Source organism: Oncorhynchus masou, chromosome 32, assembly GCF_036934945.1.
Source record: "Oncorhynchus masou masou isolate Uvic2021 chromosome 32, UVic_Omas_1.1, whole genome shotgun sequence".
NCBI classification, from domain to species: Eukaryota; Metazoa; Chordata; class Actinopteri; order Salmoniformes; family Salmonidae; genus Oncorhynchus; species Oncorhynchus masou.
The window spans coordinates 33197216-33209563 of NC_088243.1; the positions used below are offsets into that span (position 1 = coordinate 33197216).

At 44.5% G+C, this 12348-nt stretch overlaps 1 protein-coding gene across 3 annotated transcripts in view; it reads left to right on the forward strand.

Annotated features, from left to right (window-relative positions):
- Positions 1-12348, forward strand: part of LOC135525970 (runt-related transcription factor 3-like) — a 77493-nt gene that overhangs the window by 52708 nt on the left and 12437 nt on the right. For all 3 annotated transcript variants that reach the window (XM_064953957.1, XM_064953955.1, XM_064953956.1), the window contains exon 6: positions 3596-3760. In XM_064953957.1, the coding sequence (XP_064810029.1) occupies positions 3596-3760 (165 nt within the window). The remainder of the gene's footprint in view (positions 1-3595; positions 3761-12348) is intronic.

A 12348-nucleotide genomic window follows, 5' to 3' on the forward strand; every position in this document is an offset into this window, starting at 1 on the left:
TTGAACATTAGTCCATTAGGCCTATGTTTTTTTATCAGCACACATTAGATTTAACAATAAATGCCCACTAGTCTTCTTAAATGAAACTAGTGGTTGACGGTATGGAACACAATACCTCAGAGGACTTTAGATGGAGGGACCCCATCAAACCTTTATTTCATAGGCTTGTATCCGCACTAGTTGCAAAAACAATGATTGATAGGCAGTTTAAACGTAATCAATTCAACCATTACTGGGTTAAAATACACATACACATTTGTGAACAGCCATCCACAACAACCGCAATCCGTAAGGAGCAAATACCTAAATGAGAGAGCAGCAGTGTGATTCACATCAATGTGCTATGTGGATATCAATTATAAGTGATATCCATATCGCCCATAGGCTACACCACTACTGTCATCCTTACCTCTTACCTTTATTCAAGTTGGATAATCATTGGTCGCATCATTGGAAGCCTACGAAAGCCGATTCCTGCTATTTTCCTGTGATCCATCAAACACATGTGGTGTGTCATCATAGTGGTCTCTGACTTGTGGTCAGACTCACTCAGGCGGAAACAAACTTGCGTCTTTTTCAATGCTCATTTGAATGTCACTGAGAAAACAGAAAGATGTCAAATAAACACCCTTTCTGAATTTAAAAGTAATCCTCGAAGTTTCAAAAGTATCTGTAATCGGATTACAATATTTTAGCTGGTAACGGAATGGATTACAGTTTTTTTTTTTCATCCTTTACATGTAATGGATTGCACACACACACACGCGCACACGCACACACGCGCGCACGCACGCGCACGCACACGCACACACACACGGGGGAGGGTGTTGATCCCAGTGTGAGTATGTGAGTGAACATGTGTGGGTGTTTTTTTTACTGGCAAGAGAAAATGTGTTGGTGTGTGTGATGGGGGAGGTGATTGTGCGGGTTATGGGTATTTATCTATGTTTTATTATGTGCATGCATGTGTGTGTTGATTTGAATGTGTCTGCATCTAGCCATTGGAAGCATTGTATACTGTTCAATTCTACTTGGGAGCCAAGCTCAGTCCACATCATCGGTGTGTGTACGTCTGTGTGTGTGGGAAGGGGGGCAGGGGCGAGATAGAGAATTCTATATTGTATGAAAAGAGAAGAGGGAGTGATCTCTACCAAATGGACAGGGTGGTAAACGGGAGGATACATTACCCATGGGTCAAGTCACAGGGTGGGAGGATATATTACCCTTGGGTCAAGTCGCAGGCAGGGAGGATATATTACCCATGGGTGGGGCAGGGAGGATATATTACCCATGGGTCAAGTCGCAGGGTGGGAGGATATATTACCCATGGGTCAAGTCGCAGGCAGGGAGGATATATTACCCATGGGTCAAGTCGCAGGCAGGGAGGATATATTGGGTTAAGTCCATGGGTTATTACCCATGGGTCAAGGCAGGGGGAGGATATATTACCCATGGGTTAAGTCCCAGGGTCAGGGAGGATATATTACCCATGGGTTAAGTCGCAGGCAGGGAGGATATATTACCCATGGGTCAAGTCGCAGGCAGGGAGGATATATTACCCATGGGTTAAGTCGCAGGCAGGGAGGATATATTACCCATGGGTCAAGTCGCAGGCAGGGAGGATATATTACCCTTGGGTCAAGTCGCAGGCAGGGAGGATATATTACCCATGGGTCAAGTCGCAGGCAGGGAGGATATATTACCCATGGGTCAAGTCGCAGGGTGGGAGGATATATTACCCATGGGTCAAGTCGCAGGCAGGGAGGATATATTACCCTTGGGTCAAGTCGCAGGGTGGGAGGATATATTACCCATGGGTCAAGTCTGGAGGGAGGATATATTATATATTACCCATGGGTCATATTCTGGAGAGAGGGTGGGATATATTACCCTTGGGTCAAGTCCCATGGGTCAAGTCGCAGGCAGGGAGGATATATTACCCATGGGTCAAGTCAGGGTGGGAGGATATATTACCCATGGGTCAAGTCGCAGGCAGGGAGGATATATTACCCATGGGTTAAGTCGCAGGCAGGGAGGATATATTACCCATGGGTCAAGTCGCAGGCAGGGAGGATATATTACCCATGGGTTAAGTCTGGAGAGAGGATATATTACCCTTGGGTTAAGTCTGGCAGGAGGATATATTACCCTTGGGTCAAGTCTGGGTTAGAGGCAGGGATATATTACCCATGGGTTAAGTCGCAGGCAGGGAGGATATATTACCCATGGGTTAAGTCGCAGGCAGGGAGGATATATTACCCATGGGTTAAGTCTGGAGAGAGGATGGGCAAAATCCATATCAGTCTGTCTGCTGGCCCCCTTTATATAGTGATAAAATATTCAAATCCAGCCATTACTTCACATTAGAGATGCCAGGGAGAAAACCACAATGTTTACATGCTCTTTCAGACATGTGTCTGTTGCATTGATAGTTACATATAAAGCCCTTCCTCCATTAGAGGAGTCCCTCATCCAGACTCACGTATGGCATTTAGGTGTGTGTAGAATGTACACTGGCAATATTTATGTAAACTATTTAATTTTCTATTGTGACACCACATGTTAAATACATGTCTTTTTTTATTTCACCTTTATTTAACCAGGCCAGTTTAGAACAAGTTCTCATTTACAACTGCGACCTGGCCAAGATAAAGCAAAGCTGGAGAGAGATTGCACTGGAATTAGCCTTTCAAGTATAACTTTTAAGAAAAACTATTCAAAGTGATTTGGGTTTGAGTGTAGTGATTTGTCTTTCCAAGTCTTGTTCAGATCAAATGTATTCGAGGTGCCAAATATGCTTTTTCTCGTACATTCCCACCTCTCTCGTCACACACACACATGCACATACGCGCAACCGTCCACACAGTGTGATGAGTAATATAGTCTAGGAGCAATTCCTGGGTGTTTCCCTCACTGAGTAACTGCTTGGTCAGACCTGAGTCGCTGTATGACGTATAGTCATCATTTCGACAAGCAGATCCAGTCTGGGGTTGTACTTCTGAGTGCAGAATTTTCTTATGCCGTAAAGTTAAACAATTTCATACTATTATTATCATACTATAATTATATTATTGTGCGAGTACTATTGATATACACCAGAGTATTAGTGCTATTCCTATATGAATGTTTATCTGATTTTAATGCAAAGGCAATAGCAAGTTTAGCTCAACCACAAGTCCAGTGCCTGTCAACATTCTATGAGTATTGTTATATTTCTGACTGAATCAGATTAGTTGGTGGAGGACAGTGGCCTTTATTCATGTATATAATTCTGTCACTGTACTATTTGTTTTCACACTAATTATGTCTTAGAATAGAATGGGATGCCATTGCCAATATAACCATTCCACTTCTAAACAAACCCTCACAAAACCTAATAAGCTGTAAACTCCTGGTGCCCATGGACAGACCTGAGGAAATAAAACTCAAATATTACAGCAGACCTAACATTTGGATGTGTTATTGCTTTTACTATTTTTGACCATTTGGTACTGCTGGGAAAAAATAATAAAGAGCCATGATTTCCCGGCTGTGTAGGTGGTAACTTGGCTCTCCTCTCTCTCTCTTTTTCTCTCCCTCTCTCGCTCTCTTTCAGGACACAGGGTGAAGATGGAGGACCCCCAGAAGATGCAGTTCTCTGATAGGCTGACAGAGATTGAGCGCTACCAGCGGGCCAGCCTGAGGATGGGGCCTGGTAACCCCCAGCCCCGGCCCATGCACCAGAGCCACCTGGGGCCCTCTACCCAGTCCCAGATACAAGGTAGGGCCGCTGACCAGACAGGAACAACTATCACACTGACTCACTCACACCGTCTGTCCCAAGTCAGTGTTGCTCACTCATCACAAAACACTCCACCTTCTGCTACAGCACTGTATATAGGGGTTAGCGGTACAAATGCTTCTCCCTGCCGACAGTGAGAGCTGACTTTGCTTTCAGTTTCAAGTTGTATTAGTCGTATGTGCAGGATACACATGGTATACACCAAGTAAATGGTTACTTGCAGCTTCCTTCTGGACAATGAAACAACATTAAGAAATAATAAAAGATAAGAATAGGAACATAAAGTAAATGGCTCAGTAGAATAGAATAAACCTTTTGGAATAAGTATAATACAGGAGTTTATGTGTGTGTGAATGCTTGCTAAGGTGTAGAGAGTCAGGGGTCAGTCCAGGTGGTCCAGTTGGTCAGTCCAGTTCAAGCGTTCAGCAGTCTGATGGCTTGTAGATAGAAACTGTCTCTGAGCCTGTATCAGACCTCATGCTCCAATATCATCTGCCCTGACGGTAAGGGAGTGAACAGCTCATGGCTGTGGTGTTATGAGCCAAGTTAGCCTGTATGGTCTGACTGTGACACATAATGAACTGACGGTGTTGTTCTCACTTTATGGGCTGAGTTAGCCTGTATGTGGCAGGCTGAAGCCCCGGGTTGAGTACAACCCTCCCTACTGATATGAGAGCCCAGACCCGGGGGAGGGTCCAGTACATTTACTGGCAGGGGCCGCTCACTCATGCCAGCTCTGTCCCCGGATGCCCTGCATCGGTCACAGGGTCCAGTCTGGGGCCAGGTGGCAACCTGATCACTGCCAAACAGCCTGGCCAAGGCACTGGGGCTGGAGCTGGTTCACCACACCACTCTACAGCCTCAGGAATCTCACAGCCGCCCGCTTCCTCCGCAATCACGTCAGTCTCAGACTGACTGGCACAACAGGGCAGATCTGCAATGGAGACAGGGGGAAGGAGGTGTGTGTGTCTTAGGGGAGAGGGGTTACGTGGGTGGAAGTTTGCTCTCAGACATACAGTACCAGTCAAAAGTTTGGACACACCTGCTCATTTAAGGGTTTCTTTATTTGTACTATTTTCTACATTGTAGAATAATAGTGAAGACATCAAAACTTTGAATTAACACATATGGAATCAGGTAGTAACCAAAAAATGGTAAACAAATTAAAATATATTTGATATTTTAGATTCTTCTTCTTTTAGATTCTTTTCCATTTGCCTTGATGATGGCTTTGCACACTCTTGGAATGCTTTAAACCAGCTTCACCTGGAATGCTTTTCCAACAATCTTGAAGGAGTTCCCACATATAGTGAGCACTTGTTGGCTGTTTTTCCTTCAGTCTATGGTCCAACTCATCCCAAACCATCTTAATCGGGTTGAGGTCAGGTGATTGTGGAGGCCAGGTAATCTGATGCAGCACTCCATCACTCTCCTTGGTCAAATAGCCCTTACATAGCCAGGAGGTGTGTTTTGGGTCATTGTCTTGTTGAAAAACAAATGATAGTCCCACTAAGCGCAAACCAGATGGGATGGCGTATCGCTGCAGAATGCTGTGGTAGCCATGCTGGTTGTGTGCATTGAATTCTAAATAAATCACTGACAGTGTCACCAGCAAAGCACCCCCACACTATCACACCTCCTCCTCCATGCTTCATGGTGGGAACCACACATGCGGAGATCATCCGTTCACCTACTTTGCGTCTCACCAAGACATGGCGGTTGGAACCAGAAATCTCACATTTTGACTCATCAGACCAAAGGACAGATTTCCACCAGCCTAATCTCCATTGCTTGTGTTTCTAGGCCCAAGAAAGTACCTTCTTATTGGTGTCCTTTAGTAGTGGTTTCTTTGCGGCAATTTGACCATTAAGGCCTGATTCACACAGTCTCCTCTGAACAGTTGATGTTGAGATGTGTCTGATACTTGAACTCTGTGAAGCATTTATTTGGGCTGCAATCTGAGGTGCAGTTAACTCTAATGAATTTATTATCCTCTGCAGCAGAGGTAACTCTGGGTCTTCCTTTCCTGTGGTGGTCCTCATGAGAGACAGTTTCATGATAGTGCTCAATGGTTTTTGCGACTGCACTTGAGGAAACTTTCAACGTTCTTGAAATGTTCCATATTGAATGACCTTCATGTCTTAAAGTAATGATGGACTGTCATTTCTCTTTGCTTTTTTGAGCTGTTCTTGCCATAAATAGGGCTATCTTCTGTATACCACCCCTACATTGTCACAACACAACTGATTGGCCCAAACACATTGAGGAAAGATTTCCTCAATTAATTAATTAATTGAAATGGATTCCAGGTGACTACCTCATGAAGCTGGTTGAGAGAATGCCAAGAGTGTGCAAAGCTGTCATCAAGGCAAAGTGTGGCTACTTTTATGAATCTCAAATATAAAATATATTTTGATTTGTTTATCACTTTTTGGTTACTACATGATTCCATATGTGTTATTTAATAGTTTTGATGTCTTCACTGTTATTCTACAATGTAGAAAATAGTAAAAATAAAGAACCCCTGGAATGAGTAGGTGTGTACAAACTTTTGACTGGTACTGTGTGTCAGAGCTTCTTAACGTGATAGCATGTCTGGATGTGTGCAGACAAAACACGAACAGACACACAGACACAAACACACATGAGGCACACACACATACACGCTGTCCTCTCCCACCCACTCCCTAGTTCTCATGCAGGGGGTTAAGGCTGACAGACAGAGTAAGGCTACTTCCCAGTTAATGAGTCTCTATCAGTGTGTTTAGGAGTGTTTTGCTATCTGTGGGTGGAAGTGTATCTCTCATGGGGTTTAGCCTTGTGCTCCTGACTCACCACTGTGGACCTACCTATCGTACAGCTCAGCTTACACAACTGTGGTTATCAGCACCAGCTTGGACTTAGTTTAACTGATGTTGTTGTTCCTCTATAAGTGCCATGTAATGTACTGAACATGGCCAAGGAAAATCATCTGCCAGTGTTGTGGACCAGTAGGACCAGGATTAGTTGGCATTTAGACAGAGATACAATATATATTTCATGATATTAAGTTTGGGTTCTGTACTTTACTGCGTGTTGTCTGCCAATGGAAGGGCCATGGCAGGTAAGCTTATCCAGAGGGACTTATCCATAAGGGATTTCTTAATATCTCCAAACTGTCTAGCAGGAGAGGTGTACAGACAATGCTGGGATGGCATGTGAAGAAAGGCTCTGTACTTGTCTGCATAGCTGCAGGAGGATTAGGGCAGGAATTACCTCTTCATAGGCCTGTCAGATCTCAAAGACCTGCACCAGTAGAACACACACACACACAGGGCACGCTCACAAACACGTGGGGCGTATATATATGCACAACCCCCCACACACACACACACACACACACACACACACACACACACACACACACACAAACACACATGCACACACAGCTCCAACATAGACACAACACATTAATGTGGCTCAGAGCCGCCAGGGATGAGAGGTATAGAGCTCCAAACTGATTCCACACAACACCTGCAGGTGCTAGGGGCTCTCTCTGAAGAGTGTGTGTCTGTCTGTCTCTGTGTCTCTGTGTGTGCGTGCGTGGAGGACTTAAAACCACACACCTTAATCTCTGATATTACTATCACGACTTTGTAGCTCAGGGCTAGTGCTAAAATAATTCAATAACTATGAAGATACATTCGCCCTCCTCTCAGCTACCCAGTGACATATAAACCTGGGCATCTCCATGCATAATAATTCAATAACTATGAAGATACATTCGCCCTCCTCTCAGCTACCCAGTGACATATAAACCTGGGCATCTCCATGCATAATAATTCAATAACTATGAAGATACATTCGCCCTCCTCTCAGCTACCCAGTGACATATATCACTGGGCATCTCCATGCATAATAATTCAATAACTATGAAGATACATTCGCCCTCCTCTCAGCTACCCAGTGACATATAAACCTGGGCATCTCCATGCCAGCTTAGACAACACACAACTACAAACCCAGCTCAAAGTAAAATAGTACCTTTTGTAATAAATCCATTTGGAAACAGGGATGTATTTACATATAAACCCGACACGCCTCTGCCTTTGGCAGCCGTCACAAGCAGAGTTGTATTTTGCGGAGGATCACAGGGTAATAGATGAGTGAGCCGTCAACACTTTAGAATTAAATTCATTCCCACCTTGCTGTTGCAAAAAAAAATGTTTTCCATTATCCACACATAAACCTGGACTTTCCAGCTGACGACAACGTGAGAAAATACAATATCATCTCCTAATGAAGCCCTTTGCTTCATATTGTTGTCTGAGCCATGAAACAGAGACAGAGTTTTGTTGTCAACACAACGCTTTTGAGACGTCTGCTAAACGCTGCGCGGGATTCTCAGACACACACACACACACACAGTATGTGGTAACAAACACGTACACACACAGTATGTTCTAACAAACACACACCACACACACAGTTACGTGCCAATGTTGCAAGCTCTGCTAGCGCTCTAGACAGCCAGGATAATTAAGAGCTCATTACAGCACATGCAGTGACAGGATTCAAGCCCTGGCAGACACTGCGCTTGCTCGGCTAGCCGCTTGTTTTTGTTCAGCCGTGACCACAGGTGAGGCTGCCGTGAGGAATGATCCTACGGGAGGGCGTGTGGGGAGCTGTGTGTGTGGCTCTGCCAGGGCAGTCAAGCAAATCTCACACTCAGACAATCGACTACAAAATTGTTATTCTGGTTTACTAAATGTCAGGTGTGTGGTGTGTGTATGTGTGTTTTAATGATTTTTAGAGAATGCCATCTCCTTTACACACCCTGGGTATAAAGTCTACAGCTCATTACCAGTCTTACCATCCAGACAAAGATGTTAAGATTAAATGGAAAAAATATTTGATCTCAACGGGACGCTACAGACATAATCCTGATTTCAGTTTTCCTCTTTCCCTTTTCAAAAGGAGACTAAACTAAACAAGATCGCCAGAACAAAGTTGCTCTTTTAACTTAAATGTGTTTTAAGAAAAAAAGACAGCAGCAATTGAATCATCCAAAAGAAAGTATTTTGCCTTTTGAGGTAGTATCATTTAACATGCTATTTGTTCCAACACCTGTGTTTTTCTGACTGGAGATGAATATCAGATACTAGCATACCTTTCGGCCATCTAGTCAAGTGCTCCACTGCTTTGATGAGGGCCCAATAAACTTGTGGTGTGTGTGTGTGTGTGTGTGTGTGTGTGTGTGTGTGTGTGTGTGTGTGTGTGTGTGTGTGTGTGTGTGTGTGTGTGTGTGTGTGTGTGTGTGTGTTGGCTGTGAGTGATAAAACACTCTAGTTGTATTAATTATATAATACTGTTCACAAGGTCGAATGCTAAGCCGTGGCACCTGTATGGTATAGGTTACAAAATAGCAGGGGTCAAAATAAAACAATTTACTGGTGGTTACCGTAGATACTCCACCAATAAACCAAAACTCTTCCAATGGCATACATCTGCAGCAATTCTGCTGTGGTGAAAGGTCAAACAGGTGAATCTATCCCGGATTCTCTCTGGTTGTGAAAGTCTTGCTAGCTAGAGGGAGGTCCTACCCCTCCTCTCCTGTCCACAGTGACCACACTGTTTACTCCACATAAACAAGCCGGCTGGCCCCCCAAGCGAATGCCTGCTCCAGTCTACCACTAACAGCCCTGATCAGACCCAGAGCCCCTAACCACTAGTCCAGGGTCAGATATTATTTAATCCTCCTAATGGTAAATGTTAGGATGTGGAGTTGGGTAATCTGATCCTGGATCTGTGTCTACCTCAAACCTCAAAACCACTCTAACACCCAGCAGGACATTATCAACCAATTATAACCAACAAAGAATCACTGTAAGACACAAGTATGCCAGTCCCTGGAACATGCAGCCGGGCACATAGAAGATGCTTATAGAGGGAAAGGTCAACGCATCGTGCCTCCATGTCTCTGTTTAGTACCAGATGTGCTTACTAGGTTATTGTGTTGGTTTGTGGGTCATTGACTGTCTGTCAGGACATGACCAGAGAGAGGTGGCCTTGCTGTGAGCCTGGTGGAGATGCTGTTGGCTCCAAGCTCCATTTGGGCAGCAATGCATGCTGGTCTGTGCCAAACCCATACAGGAAAGGAGCTCTCAGGCCAAATGCAACCAAAACTAGCGGGAATCCAGACCAGCGACGAGAGATTCTGTTTTACTTCTCTAGCGCTGTATTTACATAATATATCAATGGTCGCCATGGGGTTTATTTGTTATGGTGCCTAAGAGCTGCACTTGTGGTTACTATGTTTTTGTGACCTTAGTTAGATCTGAATTATTCAAACTGAAAATGTTTTTGTTCTCCAATTTAAAAAAAACTCTTTTGAAGCCATCTCTAAACAGTAAGCTGGAAAAAGAGAAAAGAGAGCTTTTTTTCCCAGACTCAACTGTTTGTGTTAGTTATAATTTAACATCAGAGCCGGGTCGAGCTTTACATTTCAGCAATTACAGAAACTACATGTGCGCAATGAACAGTCTCTATTGAGTCTGAGGAGAGGGGAAAGGGAGGCAGGGCAGGGGGCTCTCAAATAGAACATAGGATTTTTCAGTCGATGTGTTTGTTTTTACTCATGTTTAAGTGAGGGCTCAAAAGACATATCAAATGTCCCACATAGCTGAGCCAAGGCCATGTTCCTCCCCTCTCAGTCGCTCTCTAACACGCTCTCTCCCTCTCCCTTCCTCGCTGGCGTCTCTTTCTCGCTCTCGCTCGCTCTCTCTCTCTCTCACACATTCTATCTCTCCGTGGTGACGCCTAGGGCCTAAGCGAAACAGGAAGCCAGCACAAGGCCCAGCATTCACTGTGTCTCAATGACACGTTTCATTACGACAGGCGCATTACATGTCTCTGAGGCGCTGCCGAATCCGGAGTCATGAGGACAGACGCCATTTTGGCCCTTTCATCTCCAAATGCACTTCAAAAAGCAGAGCATGTGTTTATTTGTGTCTTCCCAGCCATCACTGATGCCACCCCAAAAACGTTCATATTTGTGACGCGGCTGTCGTCTTCTACCCCTAATGCACCTACCCCCTTCCCCCAATCTCTATCCCCACCCAGGGGGCTGAGACTCATATTAACAGGGGTAATCTGTGCCGTGGGTATTGACGTTGTCCACCAGCCAATCAAAATATTTGAAGGAAATGTTTATTTTCTTGAGCAGATCGCACCAGCTGCTTCGAAATCTTTCTGAATAACCCCATTTATGTGTAAGAATTTCCCATTGTGGGGCGAAGCGCGGGACCTCTCAGAGGCTAAGTGCTGATCCGGGCCTTTGGAGAGGAAGTTGAGTAGCTCCGGGGGTGAGAGAGCTTTTACACACCCCAACCCCAGCCAGCCTGGGCCCAGTGTGGGCATAGGTGAACATCCCCCTCCACCTCCTCCCCCTGTTCCTGGCCCCTCTCAAGGTCAGGATCACAACTGCTAATATAGCGGTTAGGATGTTGTTCCTCAGCTCATACTATAGCGTAGTGTTACTGTAGCCCGGCTAGGGACAGAGACATGACCAGGAACTCTCCAGGCCTTAGTTACTGTATGTTCATGTCAAAACTGCAATATAAATATACTGAACAAAAAATATAAACGCAACAGCCAACAATTTCAAAGATTTTACTGAGTTACAGTTCCAGTTCATGAGGAAATCAGTCAATTGGAATAAATGCATTAGGTCCTAATCTATGGATTTCACATGAATGCAGCGCAACACATCTCCTTCGCATATAGTTGATCAGGCTGTTGATTGTGGCCTGTGGAATGTTGTCCTACTCCTCTTCAATGGCTGTGTAAAGTTGCTGGATATTGACGGGAACTGTAACACGCTGTTGTACACATCGACCCAGAGCATCCCACACATGCTCAATGGGTGACATGTCTGGTGAATATGCAGGCCATGGAAGAGCTGGTACATTTTCAGCTCACAGGAATTGTGTAAATATCCTTGCGACATAAGGCCGTGCATTATCATGCTGAAACATGAAATTATGGCAGCAGATGAATAACGAGACAATGGGCCTCAGGATCTGATCACAGTGTCTCTGTGCATTCAAATTGCCATCGATAAAATGCAATTGTGTTCGTTGTCCATAGCTTATGCCTGCCCATACCATAACACCACTGCCACCATAGGGCACTCTGTTTACAACGTTGACATCCCCAAACCGGTCGCCCACGTGACGCCATACACGTGGTCTGGTTGGATGTACTGACAAATTCTCTAAAACGACATTGGAGGCAGCTTATGATAGAGAATTTAACATTCAGTTCTCTGGCAACAGCTCTGGAGGACATTCCTGCAGTCAGCATGACAATTGCACGCTCTCTCAAAACTTGAGACATCTGTGGCATTGTGTTGTGTGAAAAAACTGCACATTTTAGAGTTGCAGTATACTGAACAAAAATACAAACGCAACATATAAAGTGTTGGTCCCATGTTTCATGAGCTAAAATATCCCAGAAATTGTCCAGACCCACAAAAATCTTATTTCTCTTACAGTTTGTGCACAAATTTGTTTACATCCCTGTTAGTG